This window comes from Setaria viridis, chromosome 6 (assembly GCF_005286985.2).
Source record: "Setaria viridis chromosome 6, Setaria_viridis_v4.0, whole genome shotgun sequence".
NCBI classification, from domain to species: Eukaryota; Viridiplantae; Streptophyta; class Magnoliopsida; order Poales; family Poaceae; genus Setaria; species Setaria viridis.
The window spans coordinates 13707334-13730750 of record NC_048268.2 but is presented as its reverse complement, the minus strand read 5'-3'; the positions used below and the strand labels follow the sequence as shown (position 1 = coordinate 13730750).

General features: G+C 47.2%; 1 protein-coding gene and 2 long non-coding RNA genes across 6 annotated transcripts; 2 read left to right on the top strand and 1 right to left on the bottom strand.

Moving 5' to 3' along the window:
- The first annotated feature begins 520 nt into the window (after window positions 1-520).
- LOC117859857 (uncharacterized) lies at window positions 521-2716 on the top strand. The gene is made up of 2 exons (XR_004641320.2): window positions 521-1175; window positions 1691-2716. It is a non-coding gene; the product is annotated as an uncharacterized lncRNA (long non-coding RNA).
- A 4219-nt stretch (window positions 2717-6935) lies between these two features.
- Window positions 6936-15383, top strand: LOC117859910 (uncharacterized). The gene is made up of 2 exons (XR_004641331.2): window positions 6936-10030; window positions 10110-15383. It is a non-coding gene; the product is annotated as an uncharacterized lncRNA (long non-coding RNA).
- A 1817-nt stretch (window positions 15384-17200) lies between these two features.
- Window positions 17201-22668, bottom strand: LOC117861759 (DNA replication complex GINS protein PSF3). 4 transcript variants are annotated; one of them, XR_011898494.1, is made up of 8 exons: window positions 22398-22668; window positions 22104-22195; window positions 21954-22012; window positions 21493-21596; window positions 20820-20912; window positions 17862-18001; window positions 17625-17743; window positions 17201-17514 (listed from the first exon to the last, which is right to left on the bottom strand). XR_011898494.1 is itself a non-coding variant. In XM_072294475.1 (8 exons), exons 4-7 carry the CDS (start codon window positions 21519-21521, stop codon window positions 17629-17631), a joined length of 393 nt encoding a protein of 130 aa, XP_072150576.1. In that variant the 5' UTR covers window positions 21522-21596; window positions 21954-22012; window positions 22104-22195; window positions 22398-22657; the 3' UTR covers window positions 17316-17514; window positions 17625-17628. The 4 variants fall into 4 exon arrangements, 3 of the variants coding, with proteins under 3 accessions (XP_072150577.1, XP_072150576.1, XP_072150575.1); XM_072294475.1 differs by having other exon boundaries at window positions 17316-17514; window positions 17625-17759; window positions 22398-22657; XM_072294476.1 differs by having other exon boundaries at window positions 17201-17743.
- Between the last annotated feature and the right edge of the window lie 749 nt (window positions 22669-23417).

Below are 23417 nucleotides of genomic sequence, written 5' to 3'. Positions count from 1 at the left end.
ATAGGAGTTGCTTTGCAGGATGTGGAACCTACTCATGGGGGACCGATAGTAATTTGTCTGGACAACGGGGGACAATGCAAGGCTGACAGGCAGGGCTCGGCACAGCAGCAGCGCGGCGTGGGATAGGAGCAAGGCGTGCAATGTAGAGTAGAGCACCGCGGAGTACTCCTTGTGGGAAACGTGCTGGTTAAACTTTTTTAAATTTGACTATATTTGTAGAAAATATTAGCAACATCTATATTTTTAAATAAATTTATTATAAAAATAGATTTAACGAGTACTAATTATGTATCAAAAATATTAATATTTTATTATATATATTTGGTTACGTTTATTTTCGCGAAGTGAGAACGAAGGATGAAAAGGGACGGAGGAAGTACGCTGCAATGTGGCCACAAGTCCTGCTGCGTCGCATTGCACGCTTGCATTATTGCATGGTACAGTAGTAGCTATATCGCTGAAAGATTTGGAGATCAACGGGAGCCAGTTGGCTATTCCACCAATCCTATCGAGCCACATGTACATCTTATTGCCAAAAAAAAATTATACCACGGAGCGTTATGCGGCAGCCTTTGGCCGGTTGCGTACGACCTACGCGTCGTTATTGCCTGCGGAAAAAATCGGCTTCCCCGCTTCGGCCCCCCTCGCCTCGCATGCCGATCCCGTCGGCCCCTTCGTCTCCCCGCGCCATCGCTCTCCTCCGAGCCAGCCCTCCGGTCATCCTGCGCCGCTGCGAAGAAAGCGGTCAGCCGTTGCTGTGGAGGAGGCAGTGGATTCGTCGTCGGTGGGGAATCCCATGTGCTTGGCGCGGTGGAAAAGGGACACCGGCCATGGGCGTCGTCTTTCACTCCCAAAAATTCTAGCGCTGCTCATGCTCACCCTGCTCCGCCTCTGCCCTTGCACCATCCGCCCTGCCCGCCGTCCCTCTGATTTTCACCACCATTGCTGGCCCTCCATGGTTCGGTTCCGCATAAATCCGATCCCTGTGCGCAGGTGCAGTGCGGCCCTTCATGGAGATGCATCCGGACTTGGATTGCCATAGGCCATAGCTACCACCAATGGAAGCAAGAGAGCGATGCATATCAAATTGGATACGACGGGATGTACCAGGTCGTCCACTGGGAAGGAGCGGCGCCGCGGTCGGCTCGGAACCCGGCGCGTGGAGGTGTGCAATGGTACTCCCGGCGTCCTTCTCTGATTTAGTCTTTGGGATTCCTTGCTATTGTGGTGCATTCTTGCCTGCTTGCGTAGATTTCAGGGGTGTTTGGATACGAGGTGCTAAATTTTAACAGTGTCACATCGAATGTTCGGATACTAATTAGGAGAACTAAACATGAGCTAATTATAAAACTAATTGCAGAACCCTGTGCTAATTCGCGTGACGAATCTATTAAGCCTAATTAATCCATCATTAGCAAATGGTTACTGTAGCACCACATTGTCAAATCATGGACTAATTAGGCTTAATAGATTCGTCTCACGAATTACACTCCATCTGTGCAATTAGTTTTGTAATTAGTCTATATTTAATACTTCTAATTAGCATCCAAACATTCGATGTGACAGGTGTTAAACTTTAACACGATCGAGCCAAACACGCTTTCCTACGAAGCATAGTTAAGGGCAACATGATATTTTCCTTACAATGATTAGGCAAACAAGCTAATATCTTTTTTCATTCGAAATATAGGTTCTTAATCTCTTATCTAAACATTATACGTTTTGCTGCAATGCTTTGCCTGCTGGAAGGGCAAGGATTAAAACTTCTGAAATGGTGACAAGGCTAAGCAAGGAAGAATGAGTCATATATGAATATATGATCATACATATACCAATTTTTGTTTGAACACTAGACCTGTCTTTGTGCCTGTCACTGAGTTCTTTGTCTACAGCATAATATGTTCTTCAAATCTCTCTTTTTTTCCCCAACAAGTAAGATGTCTCATTCATGCACTTTTTATTTGAGGTTTTGCAGTAAAAGATTTTGCTTGTTTGGTCTTATGGTGTTTTGTTTGGCCTCATGGTATTTTGCTGGTTTTCATCTGCTACCTCTTAACTTTACTTCCATGATATTTCCTTTTGCCTCAAGTCATATGAAACAGCAGATACATTGCACCCACACTTTTTACCTTAGCTGATTGGCTAGCTTCTTATGTCTTAATGCTACTGCTATGACCAACGATTTCTGTGTCATTTGCGTTAAGCTCATATTGTGCTTCCAGATTTATGGCCAATGAACATGGTCAGATGGGAGTTGCAGGTCCCTAGCTAGCTATCTTGAATAAGGGGAACTGTAGTTAAAAGTAGCTGCTAATATTGGTACATGTGGGAAGATTGAGAGATTTCAGAAAAGGTATAATAACATATAGGTCGTGATTATAGTACAATTCAATTCTAACCACTTTATTTTGATTCTTCACTACCATTTGGTCCAGTAGGAGTATATCACCACTTCAGGTCGTGGCTAACTGTTTTTCCAGCCCCATATACATTATCTCTTGCATAACTACTATGAAATCAAAGTGGTTTGCTGGGTGTACAAATTAACCAACTCAAAAATTATCTCTGCCTGATTGGCATCGTGAACAAGCCATGGGTGAAAACAAATTAAGCTGGTGCTCCCACTATATACATTTGGTTTATGCTTCCTACATTCCATTCCCTCAGTGGCTTGCAACTGCTATTTTTCTTTATAGTCACTGAGCAAATCAAACAATATACTTCTACTGTGCTTTGAAGAAATATATTCATGCTATGAGTATTCGTATAATAGTGTGGGGGTGTTTGAGAGCACTCCACTCCAAAAAAATTAGCTCCACCCCCCCTTCTTTCAACTCCACGCCACAATCCAGGAAAAATATGGAGCTGGTGGACCCGTTTGGCTAATGAGATGACTCCAGCTCTAGGAACAAAATATTTTTATGTACATTGTCAATTATACCCTTGTGTTGTGGGATCCACGCGTCAGTATCTATTGGAGTTCTTCAACCACGACTGCTCATGGTTCTGGCTTCAGGAGAGTCTCATCAAACACTTTACCTACCTCTGTGGAAGATCGGAAATCTGCACAAGATTTCAACCACCTGCTTCGCTCGTGAAAACTGAAAAGGCAGAGACGAGGCCTGCAGAGCAGCGGCAATGGAAGTGGGGGCCCAGCAGCTCGGCTTCCCACGGGCAGCAAGGCGCGGCACGGCCCCGGCGCGCGGCGGCGCAGCTCCACGGGCAGGCTTGGCCCCCGCATCCTGGCGCCCTCGCGGACCCTGTGATAGGCAACGGCAGTGCGGCTCCATGGGCATGCAATGCCGATGCGGCCCGGCGAGCAAGTAGAAGCGTCGCGGCTCTTGTATCCATGGCGCCCCCCTGACCCCGGCAGGCAAGCGGCCGCGGCGCGGCGCGACACGGCAGTCAGCAACACGCGGCGTGTGGCAGTTGCAAGCGGCAGTGGAGAGGGCGACGAGAGGGAGCGACGGGAGAAGAGGACGGAGCAACCGGAAGCTGCGGGAGACGCAGCGGCGCGCGTGGCCCCAGCCCCAGGGATTGTCGGCACAGCTCCGCGGGGCCAACGGGCAGCGGAGGTGCTGCACCACTGGCCAAGGTGGCGTGGCCTCGGCTCTGGCGAGGGGCATCCAAATCCACGTGTCGGGCGGCGGGTAGGTAGCGGCTTGACCACGGCCGCGGTGGGCAGGGGTGGTGTGGCCGGTCCGTCGATGGCGACTCGATCGTGGAGGGCAGGGGTGGCGCGGCCATGGTGGGAAGGGGTGACGGGAGGAGGTGAGCGATTCTTTTGTTTTGCGAACCGTTGTGTAACGAGGGTAAATAACCCGTAACTCCACGGGAAGGTCTAAAACGAGTGTTTTTGGAGCACCCTTTGAGGTACTTCAGAAAAAACATGGATCTGACTCCTAGCTCCATATTTTTTCTGGAGCTAGAGTTTGTGGAGTTAGACGTGTTTTGCAGGGAGTTTTGTAGGGACCCATGGGATACCCATATCCCTCAAGCCCCCGAGTGATGTGTAGGCGAATAGGAACTTTGAGGTCATCACAGTGAAGCTTGAGATGAAGTCGGCTGAAGCTGTGATGGCGTCATGGTGACAGAGAGGCTGCACAGTGCTCAAAGAAGAAGAAAATTCGAGCGAACACAGAGCGAACGCGCAAAGCGAAGATGAGTGCCGAGTTGATGGATGCTGGCATCTAGAAGGTCAAAGCGAAGATTACAGAGGCGTCGCAAGATGGACTCCGTAGGAGTAGCCCCCGAGGATTGAAGCGATTAGGATAACCGGTCCAATGGTCAAAGAAGAAGAAATTATCCCTTGAAGCAGATCTGAGCATCATGTGAACATTGTAGAGCCGTATTGGTACGGGAAAGCCTTGTCGTGCACCCTCACGAGTCCACTATAGCTGAAGCGTCCCCACATAAGTAGAGACTAAATGTGATCCAAATTATCAGTCCCAGGAGGCTGATAACACATTTATTCAACAGATAGTTCAGAAACCGTACAACTCCCGAAGGAGCGGGCGGGCAAGCCACACCCAGAGCAAGACTAAAGCAATAACAACACAAATCCAAGTTGCAGTCCAGTCGGACTCCGGGCTGCAATCGGAGCTAAGCGTCAGCGGAAGCATCCTGCAAAAGGGCCAACACCACAGGCAGCGTTGGGTGCAGACGCAACCTCCTACTCGAAGTCCTCGGCGACGAAGTCCGGATCCTCCTCTGAAGTAACAACACAAGGGTGAGTACAAAAGTACTCAGCAAGTCCAACCCCATCCACGGAGGGGGATACAACAGAGTATGCACAAGAATAATCAAGGAATAAGCTGGGGTTTATTTGCAGTAAAGCTGAATTTTAGACGCATGCAAGGTTCCATTTCAAAGAAGTTTCCTGAAAACATTTTAGTACACAATATATATCAAGTGGGGTTGATCCTACACAAAGGATCCAAGTTTTATCGCTACCGGACTCCCCGTCCGCCGTAGCGCACGGCACATCTGCCGGACACTTCCAAAATTCCACGCACCCACACACACAGTAAAATACCAGTCATCCTCAAAAGCTAGTTGTGTGACCGAGCCGTAACTCGTCCAATGCCGTGGACACGGCTACCCGGATAGGTTTTAACTCTGCAGAGGTTGTACACTTTTCCCACAAGTAGGGTACCGTATCGCGAACACCTTAGTGTCGGTACGGATCCTAACAAAGCCATTACCCACCTTAGCCAACACTGATTAGTCATCGCGAGAGCGCTCAAGGGGTTAGCAACCCATCCACGGGGCCGTAACCGGGACCTAAGTCACCAAGAGCTTAGTCCTTTTCCAAGGCCTCCCGTTGCTCACCAGCACACCTGAAGCCTAGTAGTTTAGCTAGTGGGATTTATGCTAAGCCGTTGCCCATACAACGGTCGAGTGGTTGTACGATGAGGGAATTAGGCAGGATGACACATCAACTCGGTCCTTAGCCATGACAAGATGGATATCTCCCACACTGCTCAACCACTGAGGTACGAGCCTATCAATCCGGAGTTCCACACAAGAAACATCCATCCATCTCATCCACCACCTCTCTTAACACCCGAAAACCCAATTCCTCAGTTAAACATACTCACACATTTCTTTTCCGAGTAAACAGGTGTAGTCATGTTTGAATTTGGATAATGAGTTCCTAAGCATTCTAGCAGTATTTACCATCTAAACAGAGCAACTCATATTTAGAGATAAATATGGGACAACAAGGAATAGTCATAACAATCAAGGGCTGGCTATCCAACCATGTCTTGCGATAAAACAATATGCATTTTATAAAACAGGCCAATAAGTTGTGTCTGAAAAACTGGGTATTAAAATATGCATCAAAGGGTGAGATTGGACTTGCCGTTCTCAAAGCCTTCCGGGAGCTCCTGCTCGCGGTACTGGTCCTCGGGCTCGGGCTCGCGATCGAACTCCTCCTCGCGCTCCTCCTCGGGTACTCCGCGATCTACGGCACACACAAACGAGCACACAATAAATAAAAGGAAAAAGGGTTTTACCCGATGAGCTCCGAACAGGAAACCTGAACGGAAAATAGGTAGGAAGGGTATTTTCGTGGGATTTTGATATGCCTCGGCGGAAATATATGAGAGGAGGCCGTGGTCGAGTTTGGGGTTAATCGGAGGAGGTTTGGCCACATGAAATGACGGGTTAAGGGAGTATTAGGGGCTTTAAAATGGGGTTTAGGACCGAACCGCGAGAGTAAGGGCCTATCTGTAAATATCTTTGGAATGGTGGAAGGGCCTATTCGCGAATAAGGGAAACTAGTGGGCTGGATCGCGAGGAGAGGGATTTACCCCTTCTTCTTCCTGGAGACAACCAGAAACTTGAGAAGAGCAATGGCCGTTGGCGTTCTGGTGGTGGGAGTGAGGAGGGCAAGGTGCTCGTGGTGAGGGTGTGGAGGTGGAGGCTCGGCTCTCCCCTTTTATAGGCGGCGCGCGGGCGGGCGAGGGCCGGGGTGATGATGGCGGCCGGACTTTTGACCGGTGGCGTGCCGGAGTGGTGGAGCTCGTGGATGGCGTGACGGCGTGGTCGTCGAGGCCACAGGGGCGGCGACCGGTGACCGGTGACACGACGCGACGCACCGAGCCAAGCGCTAAACGCCAAGGCGCGAGCGGGCGCGGTACGGGCGACGTGACGCGGTGCGGGCGCGGCGCGGCACGGGCTCGGCGCGGCGGGGCGCGGCGGCGGCGCGGCGGCGCGGCGTGGGCGCGGCGGGCGCGGCGCGGGGCGGGGCGGCGCGGCGCGGGCGGCGGCAGCGCGCGGGCGCGGCGCGGGGCGGGGCGGCGCGGCGCGGCGCGCGGGCGCGCGGCCCGACGCGGCGCGCGGCCCGGCGCGCGCGTGCGCGGCCCGGCGCCTCGGCGCCCGTGCCAGGCAGGGGAGGGGGCCGGTGCAAGTGGGTGGGGTGCCAGGAAGTAAAAGAAGAGAGAGAAGAAAGGAAAAAGAAAGGGGAGGAAGAAGGAGAAGGAAAAAGGAGAAGGAAAAAGGAGAAGGAAAAGAAGGAAGAGAAAGAGAGGGAAGGGAGGGGAAAAAGATGGCGAAATTTTCGGGATTCGTCTGCGCGCGGTGACGGATTGACGGGCACGCGGCGAAAATTACGGGGAGTGGAAAATGGAGGATTGACGGGTCGGGGCCAGGACGGCGGGTCCGACATATGGGAAAAGATTTGACGGAGCTCAGCGGTCGGAAAAATTTTGGAAAGTGTTTTTAACGGGTGATTTAACCGGGTGTATTTTACGGGCGTTACAATAGCACCTTAGATGTTATCTTGCAACCTGGCTATAAATAGGCCAACGTTCAGCGTGGAGAGTCATGGCCCAAATAATAGCACTCGTAGGCTTGAAGCTTGTAGTTTTTAATAGGAGTAACACCTGCCCGAAAGCCTGATGCCAAAAAGAATTCTTGTGGAGTTAGACGTGTTTTGCAGGGAGTTTTGTAGGGACTCATGGGATACCCATATCCCTCAAGCCCCCGAGTGATGTGTAGGCGAATAGGAACTTTGAGGTCATCACAGTGAAGCTTGAGATGAAGTCGGCTGAAGCTGTGATGGCGTCATGGTGACAGAGAGGCTGCACAGTGCTCAAAGAAGAAGAAAATTCGAGCGAACACAGAGCGAACGCGCAAAGCGAAGATGAGTGCCGAGTTGATGGATGCTGGCATCTAGAAGGTCAAAGCGAAGATTACAGAGGCGTCGCAAGATGGACTCCGTAGGAGTAGCCCCCGAGGATTGAAGCGATTAGGATAACCGGTCCAATGGTCAAAGAAGAAGAAATTATCCCTTGAAGCAGATCTGAGCATCATGTGAACATTGTAGAGCCGTATTGGTACGGGAAAGCCTTGTCGTGCACCCTCACGAGTCCACTATAGCACCTTAGATGTTATCTTGCAACCTGGCTATAAATAGGCCAACGTTCAGCGTGGAGAGTCATGGCCCAAATAATAGCACTCGTAGGCTTGAAGCTTGTAGTTTTTAATAGGAGTAACACCTGCCCGAAAGCCTGATGCCAAAAAGAATTCTTGTGAAGAAAACTAGGGTGCTCCTTCCCTTCGCAGTCTCTTCGGTGAAGTTGGGAGGTAACGATGCTAGAAGAATCCTCATGAGGAGGTTGTATCGTGAACCCCGCCACTTTGTCCAGGACACCACTAGGGAAGTGTGTCGCACAGCTTTCTTGTATTGTGCTTTTTTCTTTTTTTGTGTTGTGGCTTCTTATCCTGGGATGTCAGCTATCCCAGTGTTGTTCACAGTCGCTTGTAATATGTATTGTCAGTAATCTTTCCAAGGAAAGGAATTGTAGCAGAGCAAAAATTTGTTCCTACATCTGGTTTTATGGATTTATAGGGCCATAGAGGCATACTGACTTGAAACTGTGCGTCTAGTCCTGGAGGATGAGGACTAGCTGAGCTGCGTAGGCACGCCGAGTAGAATTAGGTGTCCAGCCCCTGAGGACGAGGACTGATGGAGCCACATAGGCACGCTGAGTTGAATTAGACAGCCCCCGAGGATGAGGACTAGCAGAGCCGCGGAGGCACGCTGAGTAGAATTAGGCACCCAGCCTCCGAGGCTGAGGACTGGTGGAGCCGCTAAGGCACGCCAACAATTTTTCGGCACCTAGTCCCCAAGGTCGAGGACTGGTAGAGCCGTGGAGGCACGTCGACCAGAATTAGACACCCAGCTCTCGAGGACAAGTACTGGCAGAGCCGCGGAGGCACGCCGACCATAATTAGACGCCCAGCTCCCGAGGACGTGGACTGGTGGAGCCGTGGAAGCGCGCCGTTAAGAGCGCAACGGAAAACCTGCAAGTTTTGCCCGGCACGTTGCACCGCGATAATGGGAGGCCCGCAATTTTCGTCCGTAAGTTATGCCATCATCCTCAAAAATGTGAGGGGTCACATAGTCGTTTCACTTCTATCTTGAACACTCTTAGTGCCACCACCTCAAGCCCACTGAGTACTTTGCCATTGCGCTCGCAAACCCTAGGCCACGCTGCCGTAATCCTTATTCTGCTCACGTGCACTCTGCCGCCGCCGCTCGAGCCGTCGTGTTGCCACCGCCCGAGTCGCCGCACCGCCACATGCGCAGCAAAACCCTAGTTAGCATTAGATCTAAATCTCGAGGCATGAAGCTCGAAGAAGTGGCACGAGCAAATGCCCTGGAGCCATCTTCCATCTAAATGAAGTCCGTGATGACCCAAGAGCACATCCAAGCCATCGTCGACCTGGGCCTCCTCGGGCCGCAGGCATTGCTGGAGTGGAAGCCCACCGCCAGCCAAGATTTCCTATTGGAGAACGCGGCAGAGACGGTGGTCTTCGCGTCATTCTTCGAGCATGGATTTGGGATCCCATGTGGAGACTTCTTCTAGGGTCTTTTGCACTACTACAAGATTGAACTGGTACATATGAATCCAAACTCAATCTTGGATATTGCTGTCTTCATTCACCTGTGTGAGGCACACTTGGGCATCCCCCCCACATTTTGATCTCTGGAGGTATTTGTATCATTTGAAGCCCGTGATTAGTAAGGGGAAATAGGGATGGGTTGTTGGGGGATGTGGATTCTCGCTGCAGCCCAAGAAAGTGCAAGAGTATTTTGATTTGTAGCTGAAGGAGTCCAACAAAGGTTGGCATAGTGAATGGTTCATCATTGCCATGGCTCGAGCTGCCGCCACGCACAGGGTTCAGGCCAGTGGCGACGCCCGAGTGGTCAAACTAGCTGACATAGGAGGAGTAGGTCCAGGTGGATGAGCTGCTGGCGAAGATCGCCGATCTGAAATCTCGTGGACTGACAGCTGGGGCCATTAGTGTCAACTTCTGTAAGAGGCAGACCCAACCGATCAAGCACCGAGTGCACCCGGGGTATGAGTACTCGGGTGTTGAAGATCCGACCCGGGAGGTCTAGCGCAAGGTGCACAATGAGGAGATCATCCATAGGGTGGCTGAGTTCTTCAAGGGTTGGATCAGTAACAGGAACATCCCCAAAGCTTTCTCGTTGAAGAGGCCACCATCCAATCCGGTAAGATTGTCCTCAGCATTAATTTGACGTATCGCGTATTTATTTGTAATGTTTCTGAGTAAAGCAATGAATTGACCAGGATGACACATTTGTATATTTTTGCGCGGCGCCACTACTTGGAGGGTCAAACCGAGAAGACCCAAGATCTGCCCGGCCGATGAGGCCGCTACACCACCCGTCGACCTTCAGTGGGACTTGGACTCTTCCTTTCGGTTAGACGAGGGTGTAATGAAAGGAGTCGACTAGGGCTCAGATGTTGCACCAGTGGGGCGTTAGACATGGCAAGCCGTGCAAAACAAGCCCGCCTCCAAATTACAGAAGTCGAGCTTCACGAAGAGGAAGATGGCCGGCAAGAAGGGGAAGGAGGAGGAGAAGGCTTCCCTGAGCACGACCCCCATCCCCAAGTCGATCAGTGAAGCGGAGTCCGACACACCAAGCCCACCGGAAAAGAAGAGAAAGTTGGAGCTCCAGGAGACCACTGCGGCTGACGCGATGTGCATCAAGGAGGCACTGAATGCAAAGATCTGCGGCGCGCCTAGTGAGGATGCAACAGCACCGCCTCCACCATTGCACCCCAAGTGCCGAGTGAGAAAGAAGAGCACCCTATAAGTGCTGCCTGCTTATACTGTCTGTGTTGCAATCATGGTTGCTGACTAGCTTGTGTGAATTGCTTATTGTGCTACCGATGCAGGACCGTTGTGCTATCTGGATGATGGTGGTGTGCAGCTGACCAGATGCACGGCCCAGACGGAGGCGACCAGTGGTAGCATCGAGGAGCAGCCACCTCTTGCAGAGGTTAGAGCTGGAGAAGATGGTCGCACCAAAGGTGTGTCTTCAGTATCCCGTCTGGAAAGCTCCTGGGCTTCATGGCCAACCAGCGCGGCATCGAGGCCAACCTAGTCAAGGTGGATGCGATCCAGAACATGGTGAAACCATCTAACAAGAAGGACGTCATGAAGTTTACTAGTATGATGGCGGCCCTTAGCCGCTTCATCAGCAAACTTGGGAGAAAAAGGTCTGCCCTTCTTCAAGCTCCTCAAAAAGGTAGACAAATTCGAGTGGGACGACGAGGCTAGCAAGGCACTCGAAGAGCTCAAGGCTTTCCTCACCACTCCTCCCATCATGACGGCCCCGGCCAACCAAGAAATGTTGTACCTCTACATCTCTGCAACGATGCATGTTGTCAGCACCATGCTAGTTGTGGAGCGCCAAGAGCCCAGCCATGCTCACATGGTGCAATGCCCGATGTATTATGTAAGAGAAGTCCTCAGCGACTCCAAGACCTGCTACACCCCAGGTTTAGAAATTGCTCTATGCAGTTCTGATCTCATCCTGAAAGCTGCGCCACTACTTTCAGGTGCACAGGATTCGGGTGGTGTCATCATACCCCATCAGCGAAATCCTCCACAACAGAGACGTCGACAGCCGAGTTGTCAAGTGGTCTGCGGAGCTCGGTGAGTTTGACCTCGATTTCTGCCCGCATCATGCGATCAAGTCGCAGATCCTAGCCGACTTCGTGGCTGAGTGGACGGACATCCAGAAGCTACCTTCCCTGGAAAGGCCAAAACACTGGACCATGTACTTTGATGGTGCCCTTAACCTTGAAGGAGCCGGCGCGGGAGTCCTATTCATATCCCCCAAAGGCGAGCAACTCAAGTATGCGCTCCAGATCTACTATAAGGCCACCAATAATGGTGCCGAGTATGAAGCCCTCATCCATGGCTTACGCATCGTTGTTTCTCTAGGAATCAAACGCATCCTTTCTTATGGCGACTCCAAGGTTTTCATTGAGCAAGTCAATAAAAACTGGGACTGCACCAAGGAATCCATGGATGCTTACTGTGCGGAAATCCGCAAGCTTAAGGCCCACACTACGCGAAAATCCATAAGCTTGAGGCCCACTTTGACGGTCTTGAGTTCCATCATGTCCCCAAGGACCACAATGTCACCGCCGATGTCCTGTCCAAGCTCGGCTCCAAACACGCGCAGGTTCCAGCTAGCATATTCATACAAGATCTCTGGAAACCTTCCATCAAAATCCAGGACCCGGACCATGTCAACAACTCTGGCACCCAGGCTCCGGCCGACCCAAAACCCACTGACGTCATGATGATTGAGGTAGAAGAAGACTGGCGTGCCCTGTTCATAGCCTTGATCATTGATCAGATGGCGCCTAAGGACAAGATAAAACATGAAAAATTAGCTCGGCATAGTGCAAACTACGTTGTCATCGGCAAGGAGCTCTACAGGAAAGCTGCATCCACAGGGATCCTGATGAAATGCATTCTACGTAGCGAGGGCATTGAACTCTTGCATGAAATCCACTCGGGCACATGTGGCAACCATGCCGCCTTGGGTACTTTGGTCGGCAAAGCCTTGCGCTCTGGTTTCTACTGGCCAACAGTGGTAGCCGACGCAAAGGAGCTCGTCTAAAGGTGCAAAGGGTGTCAATTCTTCTTCAAGCACCAACACCTTCCAGCTCAGGCCCTGTGCAACATCCCACCATCCTGGCCTTTCACATGTTGGGGGCTGGACATGGTAGGATCCTTCAAGACTGCTCTGGGTGGCTACACACACATCTTCGTGGTAGTCGACAAATTCACCAAGTGGATTGAGGTCAAGGCTGTTACCAGCATCGAGTCGGCTAAAGCTGCTCAGTTCGTGGAGGAAATTATGCACCGCTTTGGAGTGCCAAACAGAATCATAACCGACCTTGGCACGCAGTTCGCAGGCTCCGAGTTTTGGGATTTCTGCTAGGACAACCTCATCGACGTATACTACTCCTTGGTAGCGCACCCGCGCTGCAACAGTCAGGTCGAACGTGCAAATGGGATGGTCCTCTAGTTCCTCAAGTCATGAATCTTTGACGATACGTCCAAATATACCACCAACTGGCTACACGAGCTACCCCATGTCATCTGGGGCCTACGAATATAGAAGAGTCGGCCTACCGGCTACACCCCTTTCTTTATGGTGTACGGTTCAGAGACCGTCCTGCCCTTCGACGTGGCCTTTGGCACCCCATGCATCCAGTACTACAAGGAAGGTGAGGCAGAAAAAAGTTAGCGAGTTGACATCGACAGTCTTGAAGAGCATCGCGTGGTGGCCCTCATCCAGCATGCACGTCATGAGTAGCAGATACGGCGCTACCACGATCAGAATGTCAAGGAACGCTCCTTAAATGTTGGTGACATGGTGCTTCACCGTGTCCAGTCCACCAAGGACATGCATAAGTTGGCTGCCCCCTGGGAGGGCCCCTCCATCGTCAAAGAAATCATCCAGCCAGGCACCTACTGACTCCAATGGGCAGATGGCTCCGGCGTCCCCAATCCATGGAACATCGAGCACCTATGGCGCTTTTACCCCTAGATATAAAAAGCTATGCACTCTGTTTCCCCTCTATAAATAAAACCTTTGTGGTTCTTTTGCGTACCTACTACCTTACTATTCTCCTTCCCAAGCTATCCCTGACGCTCGAGGGCTGCCTGACCTGTTCAACAGCCCGCTCGCTCATAAGCTCAGGGGCTTCCCCTGACGCCAACCTCTGGGTCCCACATTTCTCTCCTCCCCCTCTCAAGGCTATACGACTAACTCATGTGGTCGGCGTCCTAGCTTGTGAAACCTAGACAACCTCGCATTCACTCTTCCTACAAGCTTGAGATCCGATCTCAGCAGGATGTTGGTTAGGTGAGGCTAGGTGCTTAGTGGCTATAGGCCTCAGCTACACACTGTCCTGTCGTATACACCAAGGGAGGGATGGAGTTTGCTTTCACCACATATGATTAAGAATATTACATTATTCGTTTCATCACATAGTTTGATACATCTCAAAGTTTTTTCCTACAAGTCCAAGTTATTTACAATGGTTTACGCCACATCATGGTACTGCTCAGCCAGCTCTGGAATACAATCCACGTTGAAGTCGGCTGCGACTCTTGTCACAGCGCGTTCCAAAGCCAACTTGGGGAAGTGCGACGCTACCAGAGTGAAGGCGTTCTTGATGCATTCTACTGCAATGTCCTTCAGCAGTGCCTTGAGCTGACCTGGTGCAGCCTTGAGGCGATCCAGCAGTGGCGTTGGCACAGTTGAGTCGGCGTTCGGTTGGACCATGTCCATCACATAGCCGCCCGCCTTCTTCCAGCTCTATCTCTAGCCCTGCAATTACACGTTGGTCATTTTGAAGATTACTTATAGCAGCCTCTAAGCAGCACTCGGTTTCCTTGCGCGCATTATCTTTGTAGGCCAGCTTCTGCGATACTGCATACTCACACTTTATTGCCATGTCATGCTCCTACTGAAGGTGTGCATCGAAGTCTTCGCACTCCTTGAGGTACCGCTGGAGTCTCTGCTCCCTCATCGTGCCATCTGCTTACCCAAACAGGTGTACATCAATATCAAGATTACAAGGCCAAAAGCTAAGTAAGCAAGTCAGCACAACTTACCTTTCATCTGTGAAGCCAGAACAACCTTCTCCAAGTCCCTCTGCAGGAGCTGGTCGGCGGCATCCTCCTTGGCTTTTTTAAGCTCGGCCTCAAGGCACTCTGCCTTCAGAGGATAATACTTAGCCCGTTGAGTCCCTTTCATCCTCTTCCGCACGTAGGCGGCCAGATTTTGTTTACACTTCAACATTCAGAGTTCTGCAAGGAAACTTAGATTTAAACACAAGTCAGCAAATGCACTTAAAAATAGCAGCTCGTTGGCGTCTAGGGACATTTTCCACAACTTGTAAAGGTCTTCCTTATCGCGCACCGCATCCTCTCCCACATCCGTGTTGGAGAAGTCCTTAGGGTTAGATTCTTCATGAATCACACCAAGGTCAATCTCCTCGGTGGACCTCTCTGGCAGCGGGTCATCCCTGGGTAGCTCCCCTTGCCGTGGCTTGGCTCTAGCATTTTCATCAGCCTTCTTCTCGATCTTGGGGTCGACCGTGGTGATGTTTGCATCCTTGGAGCCAGCTTCATCCTATTGTGGTGTTGGAGTCGACGCAACTTGGTGGAGTGAAGCTTTTTTTTTTCTAGAGTGGAGTGCTACCAAATACCCCTGTACCTAGCATTTATACTCCATTCAGATAGGGGTAGCAGCTAGCAGTGGAGCACTGTACCTCCAAAGCAGAATACTTAGTATGAAGGCAAGATGACTTGGTTTCTTAGATTACTCCAATAGTTTGGTCATGTATCTGTGATCAGGAGTTGCTGTTGTCGCAGTTTTGTTTCTCTTCTTTTTCTAATTCATCTTGCTTTTGTGCGCGCAATATTTTATCTTGCAAGAACTGTAAGATTGGTTGTTTTAATTGTTAATTTAATGTAGCAAGCATCACATTATCGATGCATGCAAGAATTCTGATTTGAATGAAGGATGACCTGGTATCTTTAACTGGCGCGGCGTTAGCAGGCCTGCCATGTATTATCATGGCCAGTATGTATTGTATCATCTGGCCACCTCGATCAGATCGCTTTGTCCATGCTCACTTTATGTTTTTATATCGTCTGCCTTACTACGACCTGTGTACCTATACAATCCATTTTGTTTTTTTAATTCTTCACAACCTGATTTTTGGATAAATATTTTAATTTGAAGGTCGATATTTTTCGCAACCTGGCTACGTATGTAGTTGAAATGGTGAATAATTATATTTTGGCGTGGTGCTACCTGCCATGTCGTAGTATAGTAGAGTAGAAATCTCTAAGTTCGTCTGGGACACCATAGGGTATGGTTTGCTATTCAAATTCAACCACGGCGCTAAATGTTGCCGTGCCATGAGAAAGGATCCATTTTTTTACAATTATTTTTTTTCAAAATTCAGAATGTGAAAGTTATCTGCGATGGCCGCCGGCGCTTGATGACGACAAGCAGCGCCATTCTGTTATCGGCGATGTGCATGCATGGCACGGCTGATGGGTACGGTGGGGTTGCGCGCCGGGCTGCCTGCATTGTCGTCTCGTGTTCGTCCCCGATTGCATAATTGCGTTGGGCCATTGGCCGCCGATCGCCCGCCCCCCATGACCCGATCGATCGATCGGGTGGGACGCACATCATCATCACGTACACGCGTGCATGTACAATGCGCTGCTCGTCAGCTTCCTTGGCCAGAGGCCGGCTTCGTTTCTCCTGGCTGCAGTGTGACGACATGGATTCATTCCGTGGCCATAAAAAGAGTATTAGCGCCTCTTAGGCGTGATGCTTATAAACTCTGAAACCGTCGACTCCCTCGATCTCCTTTCTCATGCGATTCACCGTACCTTTCCCAACCGACGTGTGCGTCGTCGCTAGATCTGGACGCACTTGCTCTAGCTTTACCAACAATCTCTAATTCTAGGTTCGTATTCATATGCTCTGATGACCACTTATCACGAACTTAAAGTTGGTCGACCACTTAAAAAAAAGAACCGAGCAAAACCAAGGGATCTTTACCTTTCAACACATCACAACCATGTATAAAACCGGTGCCAAAAGACTGCATGGGGGTACAAAATAAAAGTGGCAAGTAGACCTGACCATGAAGACTGTATAAGGCCTTGCAGTTGTAGGAGTCATGAACCTCGTGTAAAATTTTACTAAGACCACACCGTAGGGCAGTAGGCAGGATAGCATAAAATCCAAGTTCATTTTTTCTCTTGCCCCCTTTCAAAATTTATTTATTCGTATTCACATTCCCAGATTATTCGTCGGTTTCCAGTGAGACATTTGTCCGTTGCGTGTAGTGACGATCACAGCTTTTGCTTTCTTACATCCCAGAATTTAGAAGTAAAACTGAAAAGCAAAAGAAACCGTGTACAATCATTAAAGCACGAGTTACTAAATTAATAGACCTTTCATACCGATTACTGAAAACCTTAACAATATTGCCCATCTGGACCTTTACTAATTTTCCTTTTCTTCCGGTTAGCCGGCTGTTATTCTCTTCTCCATCAATGAAATAAGCAAAATCTCGTGCCCGTTCGTTCCAAAAAACAAAGATTTCATTGCATGAGGTGCTTTAGATTCATTTCATATATTTTCCAAGGCATCATGTATGCAAAGCTTCAAATCAAGCATGGCCCAAAGCTCTTGAGCCTCGTCCTGCAGCAACACTTAACCGCTACTCCTACTTTATAGATAGTGATTATTTTTCCATATAAATAAGCAGCTTATAATCCTGAGAAAAGGACTAACAACCATTTGCGACCATAATAAATTTGGGCAAACAAGTTACCATAGCATTATTATCGACTCATTCTCATCCCGGTCTCCTTCACTTTAAACATGTTATAAACTTATCCCAGACTGCCTCCAAGCATACTCAAACTTGAAACTGCAAAAGCCTGCTAGATACCCAGTTAAGACTCTTACATATTTGCTCCCTCCAAACAAACTCTTGAAACTCCAACAGTAGATGGTGATATAACAGCATTCGGTTTTCTTACACCATGAACTGATCAGAGCTGCTGTCGTTTGTCCTGTCAGGCTAAAGAGATGTGCACCGAAGGTGGACCAGACTACAAGAACTATAAAAATGCCGTTAGCCTTCTTTTTTTACAGCTCAAATCAGTGAACATAAATGAACATATCAGGTAAACTGCTGAAGCACTCCATTCTATGGAGACCTTAAACCTACAGGTTCAGGGAGTAGAAGGCCCATCAAGCAGTTTTGTCTTCCTCTTCCTGCCAAGGATGGTTGCCTTTTGCAACCTCACACCACCAGCACGCCATTTCTTGAAAGCAGCCATTGATTCCCTAGCAGATTCAAACACTTGATGAAAACATAACGAGTCTGTCAGTGTATTGCAGAATTTTTTTTTGTAGTTTGTTGACAATAGCAGGAGGACAAGTATAACACGAGATGCTTGCTTACCGCGAGTTTCTTCTTTGGTAAGGCGTGGTACAAACTTGGGCACTGTCATTGTGGAAGAACTGTGAGACTTGCTTAGAACCTCTTTGTACCTACTGGTGAATGCATAGCGCAAGAATATGCCAATGCTCTTGTCATTCACCCTGTAAATGTGAAAACACAGGAAAGTAGGCAAAAGTACTGAGACTTTTTTTGGGAGTGTAACACAATCTCCTTAACCATAAGGAGGCACTGATATCCCAATTGAAATGGCTCGTTGTGGGAATAAACTAGCCATTTTCATGTGACAACTAAATATGCACTAGTATTAACATTGAAGCCATGGTTCTCAACATTCTATAACAGTTTTAACATCCATAGGGCAACCTGACTAGGCATCCATGAATACCAGATTATGATAACATAGTTAAACATGTGTCCGTAAAAAGCTACATTACATCATGGGAAAGGGGAACGACTGAAAATTGCTCGAGGTTTCAGACTGCCAGAATGATTTAAGCAGTATATATGGAGCATTTCAAAACTGTAAGTTACTAGTAATAACTTTGGCAGGGATGTTTGTCAGGTTACGCTGAAATTTGGTACAATGGTAGTTGAACAGTGGACCAGTGGTATCAATCATAGAATCAGCAGTGAAGTAGTTTCAACATATAGAACCAACACTACAGAGGGACTGGTGGTAACGATGATAAAATCAGCAGTGAACCTTTTTCTGTCATATAGAATCGAACTGACAATGTATGTCTCTGAAGGGAAATGCATCAGGTAGCTAGGCAACTGAAATAGATATTTTACTACAAGTCAATTACTTTTCAATTCCAGGACCACGGGACATTGCTTTTGTAAGGGGGTGATTGGTTCCCTAGCTTATTTTTAAGCAAGTGTCACATCAATATTTAGATACTAATTAGGAGTATTAAACGTAGGCTATTTACAAAACCCATTACATAAGTGGAGGCTAAACAGCGAGACGAACCTATTAAGCCTAATTAATCCATCATTAGCAAATATTTACTGTAGCAACACATTGTCAAATTATGGACTAATTAGGCTTAATAGATTCGTCTCGCCGTTTAGCCTCCACTTATGTAATGGATTTTGTAAATAGTCTACGTTTAATACTCCTAATTAGTATCTAAACATTCGATGTGACGGGTGCTTAAAAATAAGCAAATGAACCAAACCAGGCCTAAGAATACAAGCAAACATGTCTTTTCGGGGGAATAGATTGATGTAATCATTGAAACACTCAAACATCATAGGGAACATAATATAGGCTATGTTTAGTTGCCTCCAAACTCCCAACTTTGACACTATGCAAAAAGAAGATTCCCCATCACATCAAACTTGCGGTACATGCATGGAGTACTAAATGTAGACGAAATTAAAAACTAATTGCACAGTTTTGTTGTACTTTACGAGACGAATCTTTTGAGCCTAATTAGTCAATATTTGGACAATAATTCACAAATACAAACAAAACGCTACAGTTGCGCATTTATGGCAAAATGCCAATTTTGCCAATCCCGAATTAGGAACTAAACAAGGCCATAGTATACTGTCATATAAAATACAGCCAAATGAGCTCTGATCCCACCAAAGTAGATCATTGTAAGCACCAATAGGATGATCCTTAACCACAAAATTGCAACTTTTACAGTTAGCTTAACCTGTCTATATCAATGTTCATCATATGACAGTTGGTACGCATAGAGAATCTGAATATTCTGATTAGACAAGCCAAAAACCATTGGGTGGAAAATGATCATGTGTATTTCAAAACTAATTATGTTACATTCAGTTTTGAACTGAGTACACTAATTAGAAGCATTAAATGTCAGTCTCAAACTTTGGAGAAGTAGACGCTATGACTGCATTGTCCTACTCATGAATTAACTGCTTTTCATTGCCTACACTTAAGTACCATGATTTTGTAAGAAAATACTAGTGAACATGTACTTTTTCGGAAATGGATCGGTGTAATTATTGAAACAATCTGACAACACCAATGTCCTAATTATTTTGCCCAATCAGACACATGAGGATTGGTCAGCAATCAAGAGATAAGTAGATTGAAATGTTTCATAAGATAAGGGATTAGATTTGCATGTTGGTTAGACGTCTCAATGTATAAAGCTGCTCAGTACCAAGGTTTGCTGCTCCTCAAAGTTTCAGTCAGGTCAAAGCCTCCTGACTTCCTGTCATGGCTGGGTAGGAACACCAACATTGCAAGGAGGGTGATCCATCACCCTTAACACTCACTACCCAATCTGATTCAAGCCTAATAACCACTTTCTTCACTGATCCCTCCACCATGCCATATCATTTGTCTTTTTTTTCCTTAATGAAACACTTGAACAGTTCTGGACTTCGTGGCTTTGTTTCCCAGTTCTCTTGATCAAACACGTGCAATGCACGTTCTCGACAATTGTCCTTTTCCTTCCCTTAATAAAGGGGACCTCAGGAGCTTTTGTGGTTAAAAAAAAAAGGATGCAGCACACTGAGCTTGAAGTCACCGAGCTATTTTGAACAATCAAGAGTATAAAAGCAATATTTTTTCTGTGACAAGAACAATGCTACTTGAACTTGAAACAGATCATCATGTTTCCAAGAACTCCTAAGGAATTTATAATGGAACCCTACCTTTCTGATGCATAAGAACATTAAACATTGGGAGCAAAGATACTGAAAGCACATTTGTTCAGATCCTGCACTACCGACTAACCCAAAAGTCTAAGCTGATGATGAAAGGTAGCAATTCAATTGTACTTATGTCTAATCCACTTGTACTTTAACACAAATGACATAATTATGTAATGCAAATGAATGGTGTTCTAATAAGCATACTATAGAAACAGTTCAATGAAAGTAAGGAACCGAGTATTTCAAAAGAACATGCAACAAACTGAGAAATCCATGAAATCTAATGGTATGTATTACTAGATTGGTGAAGAAACTTACAAAGGAACAATCTTGCATCCTAGCTCATAAAAGTAGGGGCAACGAACCCTCAAGTCCACACAGGCGGCATCAGCTTGGATCTCTTTTCGAGTTCTGCAGTATTATGATAAGAAATTGAGACAGTAGCATTCAAGTTTTTGAACAGAGTACTGCAGAACCTGTGTTTCATACTCTAGTTTTCAATTGCCAAAACTCATCCATTCAGCAAAAATCAAATACTTGGGAGCCATATGAATATTCAGTATAATTGCAAAAGGACTTCCCCTCACGAAGGAGCCATATGAACAAATTTGTTCATTGCTCCCTCCATCCTAAGTTAGGTCATTTTCACATTTCTAGGTTCATAGCTTTTGCTATTCATCTAGATATACACCATGTTTAGATACATAGTAAAAACTATGAATCTAGAAATACCAAAACGACCTACAATTTGGGATGAAGGGTAATAAAAGAAAGGTTTGCAAATATTATTGTTTAGTGTTTACTATGGAAAACTACAGTAGGCTGCAGTGGAGGCAAGAAAAGCCTGATCCTTTCAATTAGTTGTCGACATCAAATTCCATATATTTTTCTCAAAGAAGAAATACTCCATACAGTTCTGTACTTTGCTGTTGCAAATATTGAAGGATTTCTGTCTATGCAGTAATGCAACAAAAGAGACTGAAGAACCTACTTCTGTGTGAAGCATGGAGGAGGATTCATTGACACAGCTTGTTCCAGAGACAGTAGCCCATGCGCAAGCCAAAACGGGAGGTCCACCTTGGCACCCTTCTCTACCTGAATATAGAAGGGGTAAGACTAAAATCCTCTTTTATAGTAGAGAAGCATTCCTATTAGTATTGTTGTAAAATTCGTCCACAATGAAAAGCATCAAATTCCCAGTTGGGGTTCATGACAAAAACTGCAGCCAGGCCAATAGGAATTAAGAATAGATACAATATTCCAACCAGTTTAAACAAATCAAAGAATAGATAAGACACATCTCAGTCTCGGCTAACCATTATTCAGCAACTGCATAAATTCCCGTTCAGGAACTATCAGGACATAATAAGAAATTGTTCCACATGTCTAAGCAGGTGTATATACCTAGCACAAGAAGCATCAACCCACAAAATTCAACGGGCAGACACTTACACAGTTACTTTCAGCGCCAGGATCTAGCAGGCCAACACCCTTTGCAGTTACTTGGAAAACTGAAATAGGTTGCAGGAAGAGCAGAAACATATACTCAGCACACATACACAAGCATCATGCAAGAAGAGAAGAAAAAAAAGCAGGTATTACCTCATCCTCCATGAGGATATCATCGATGGATCATCGATGTCGTAATAACCCAGCATCTGGCCAAGAGTGCAGGATCACAACTACTTCTAATTCTGCACCACCAATTTGGATGTTGTCAATGGCAGTGGAAAGTAAATTAAACTGGATATACTGCAATGCGAACTTGCGGCAGTAAATATCACCTCGATTGGGCGAATCAGTTCGAAGGCTCACCTTTGCGTCAAGCTATGAGTAATTTTGAGAGAACATTCCTCAAAATTTTCTGAGAGAAGCACAACGAATTTCGAGGCTTACCTTGCTTCAGGTGCGCGAGGAGGGTCGGGGCCCGTTCGGGTGCCGTCTTCCAGGGGCGACTCGTCGGCTTAGGAGAACCAGGCGGCAGCGGGCGACGAGAAGGGACTGCGGGTGGCAAAGGAGGAAACGGTGGAGGTGGATGATGAGGAGTGGAGGGACCACGAGGGAAGGCTACCGGAGCACGGATCTGGGCGGGGAGATAGAAGAAGGTGGATGAGAAATTTTTGGTTTTCGCAGCTTTGATTCCCGCTCAATCGGTTGGAAAAATAATCGGCTCGACAGCCATTTGGCCCAGCTAAAAACTCGCGTGGGTTTGAATACTTGATGGAGATTTGTTTCAGTTCCTGACTTGATGTCGATGTTTTCGTAGGGAACCAAAGGAGACGACCTTGCTGTCACACCCTGAATTTTTTGGATTTCAAAATATGATGGAATGTGATTAAAAAGAACAATTAAACAATGATTTTTTCATAGGAAAAAGCTACGGCGCGTGTGGTCGCGCTTGTGCCAAGTGCACGATCCCACGCGGCCCACATGTAAGTTGTATCGTGGGCTGATTAAGGTAGGCTTTAACTAATTGGAGATGCATATATAGACTACTTACGCAAAAGCTAACATGCACATATCATGTGAGGTGGAGTGATATGTACAACAACAGTGTTTTATTGTTGTGCTTAAATTTTTGAAATGACATAATTTTTATATGGAGTGTTCATTTTCAAATCTGATCACATCAGTCTAGTTACGATGAGATCTATGAAGCAAGATCTATGATGCATATGTTTTCGATTAATTTTACGCAGCAGCAACTTATATTACGATATAGTAGTTGCTTCTATATCAAGTTTGTAGCAACTTACGTTCAAACCTCCAAACAAACTTTACATATAAGTTGTTACACGAATAATTTTGAACCCAATACCATCACCTACATGAATTATCTATATAAGTTGCCACATTATCTTTACATGAGTTGTTATTTTAGCTTTATATAAGTTGTGTACATAGCCTTTACCTAAG

Bases quoted from the DNA above. Each gene is read 5' to 3' on its own strand.
- LOC117861759 (XM_072294475.1), bottom strand. From the start codon at position 21,521: ATGAATCCTCCTCCATGCTTCACACAGAA. The intron at 20,913-21,492 runs GTAGGTTCTTCA...ATAATACTGCAG, and splicing joins CCTCCATGCTTCACACAGAA to AACTCGAAAAGAGATCCAAG. The intron at 17,760-17,861 runs GTAAGCAAGCAT...GTTTTCATCAAG, and splicing joins TACCAAAGAAGAAACTCGCG to TGTTTGAATCTGCTAGGGAA.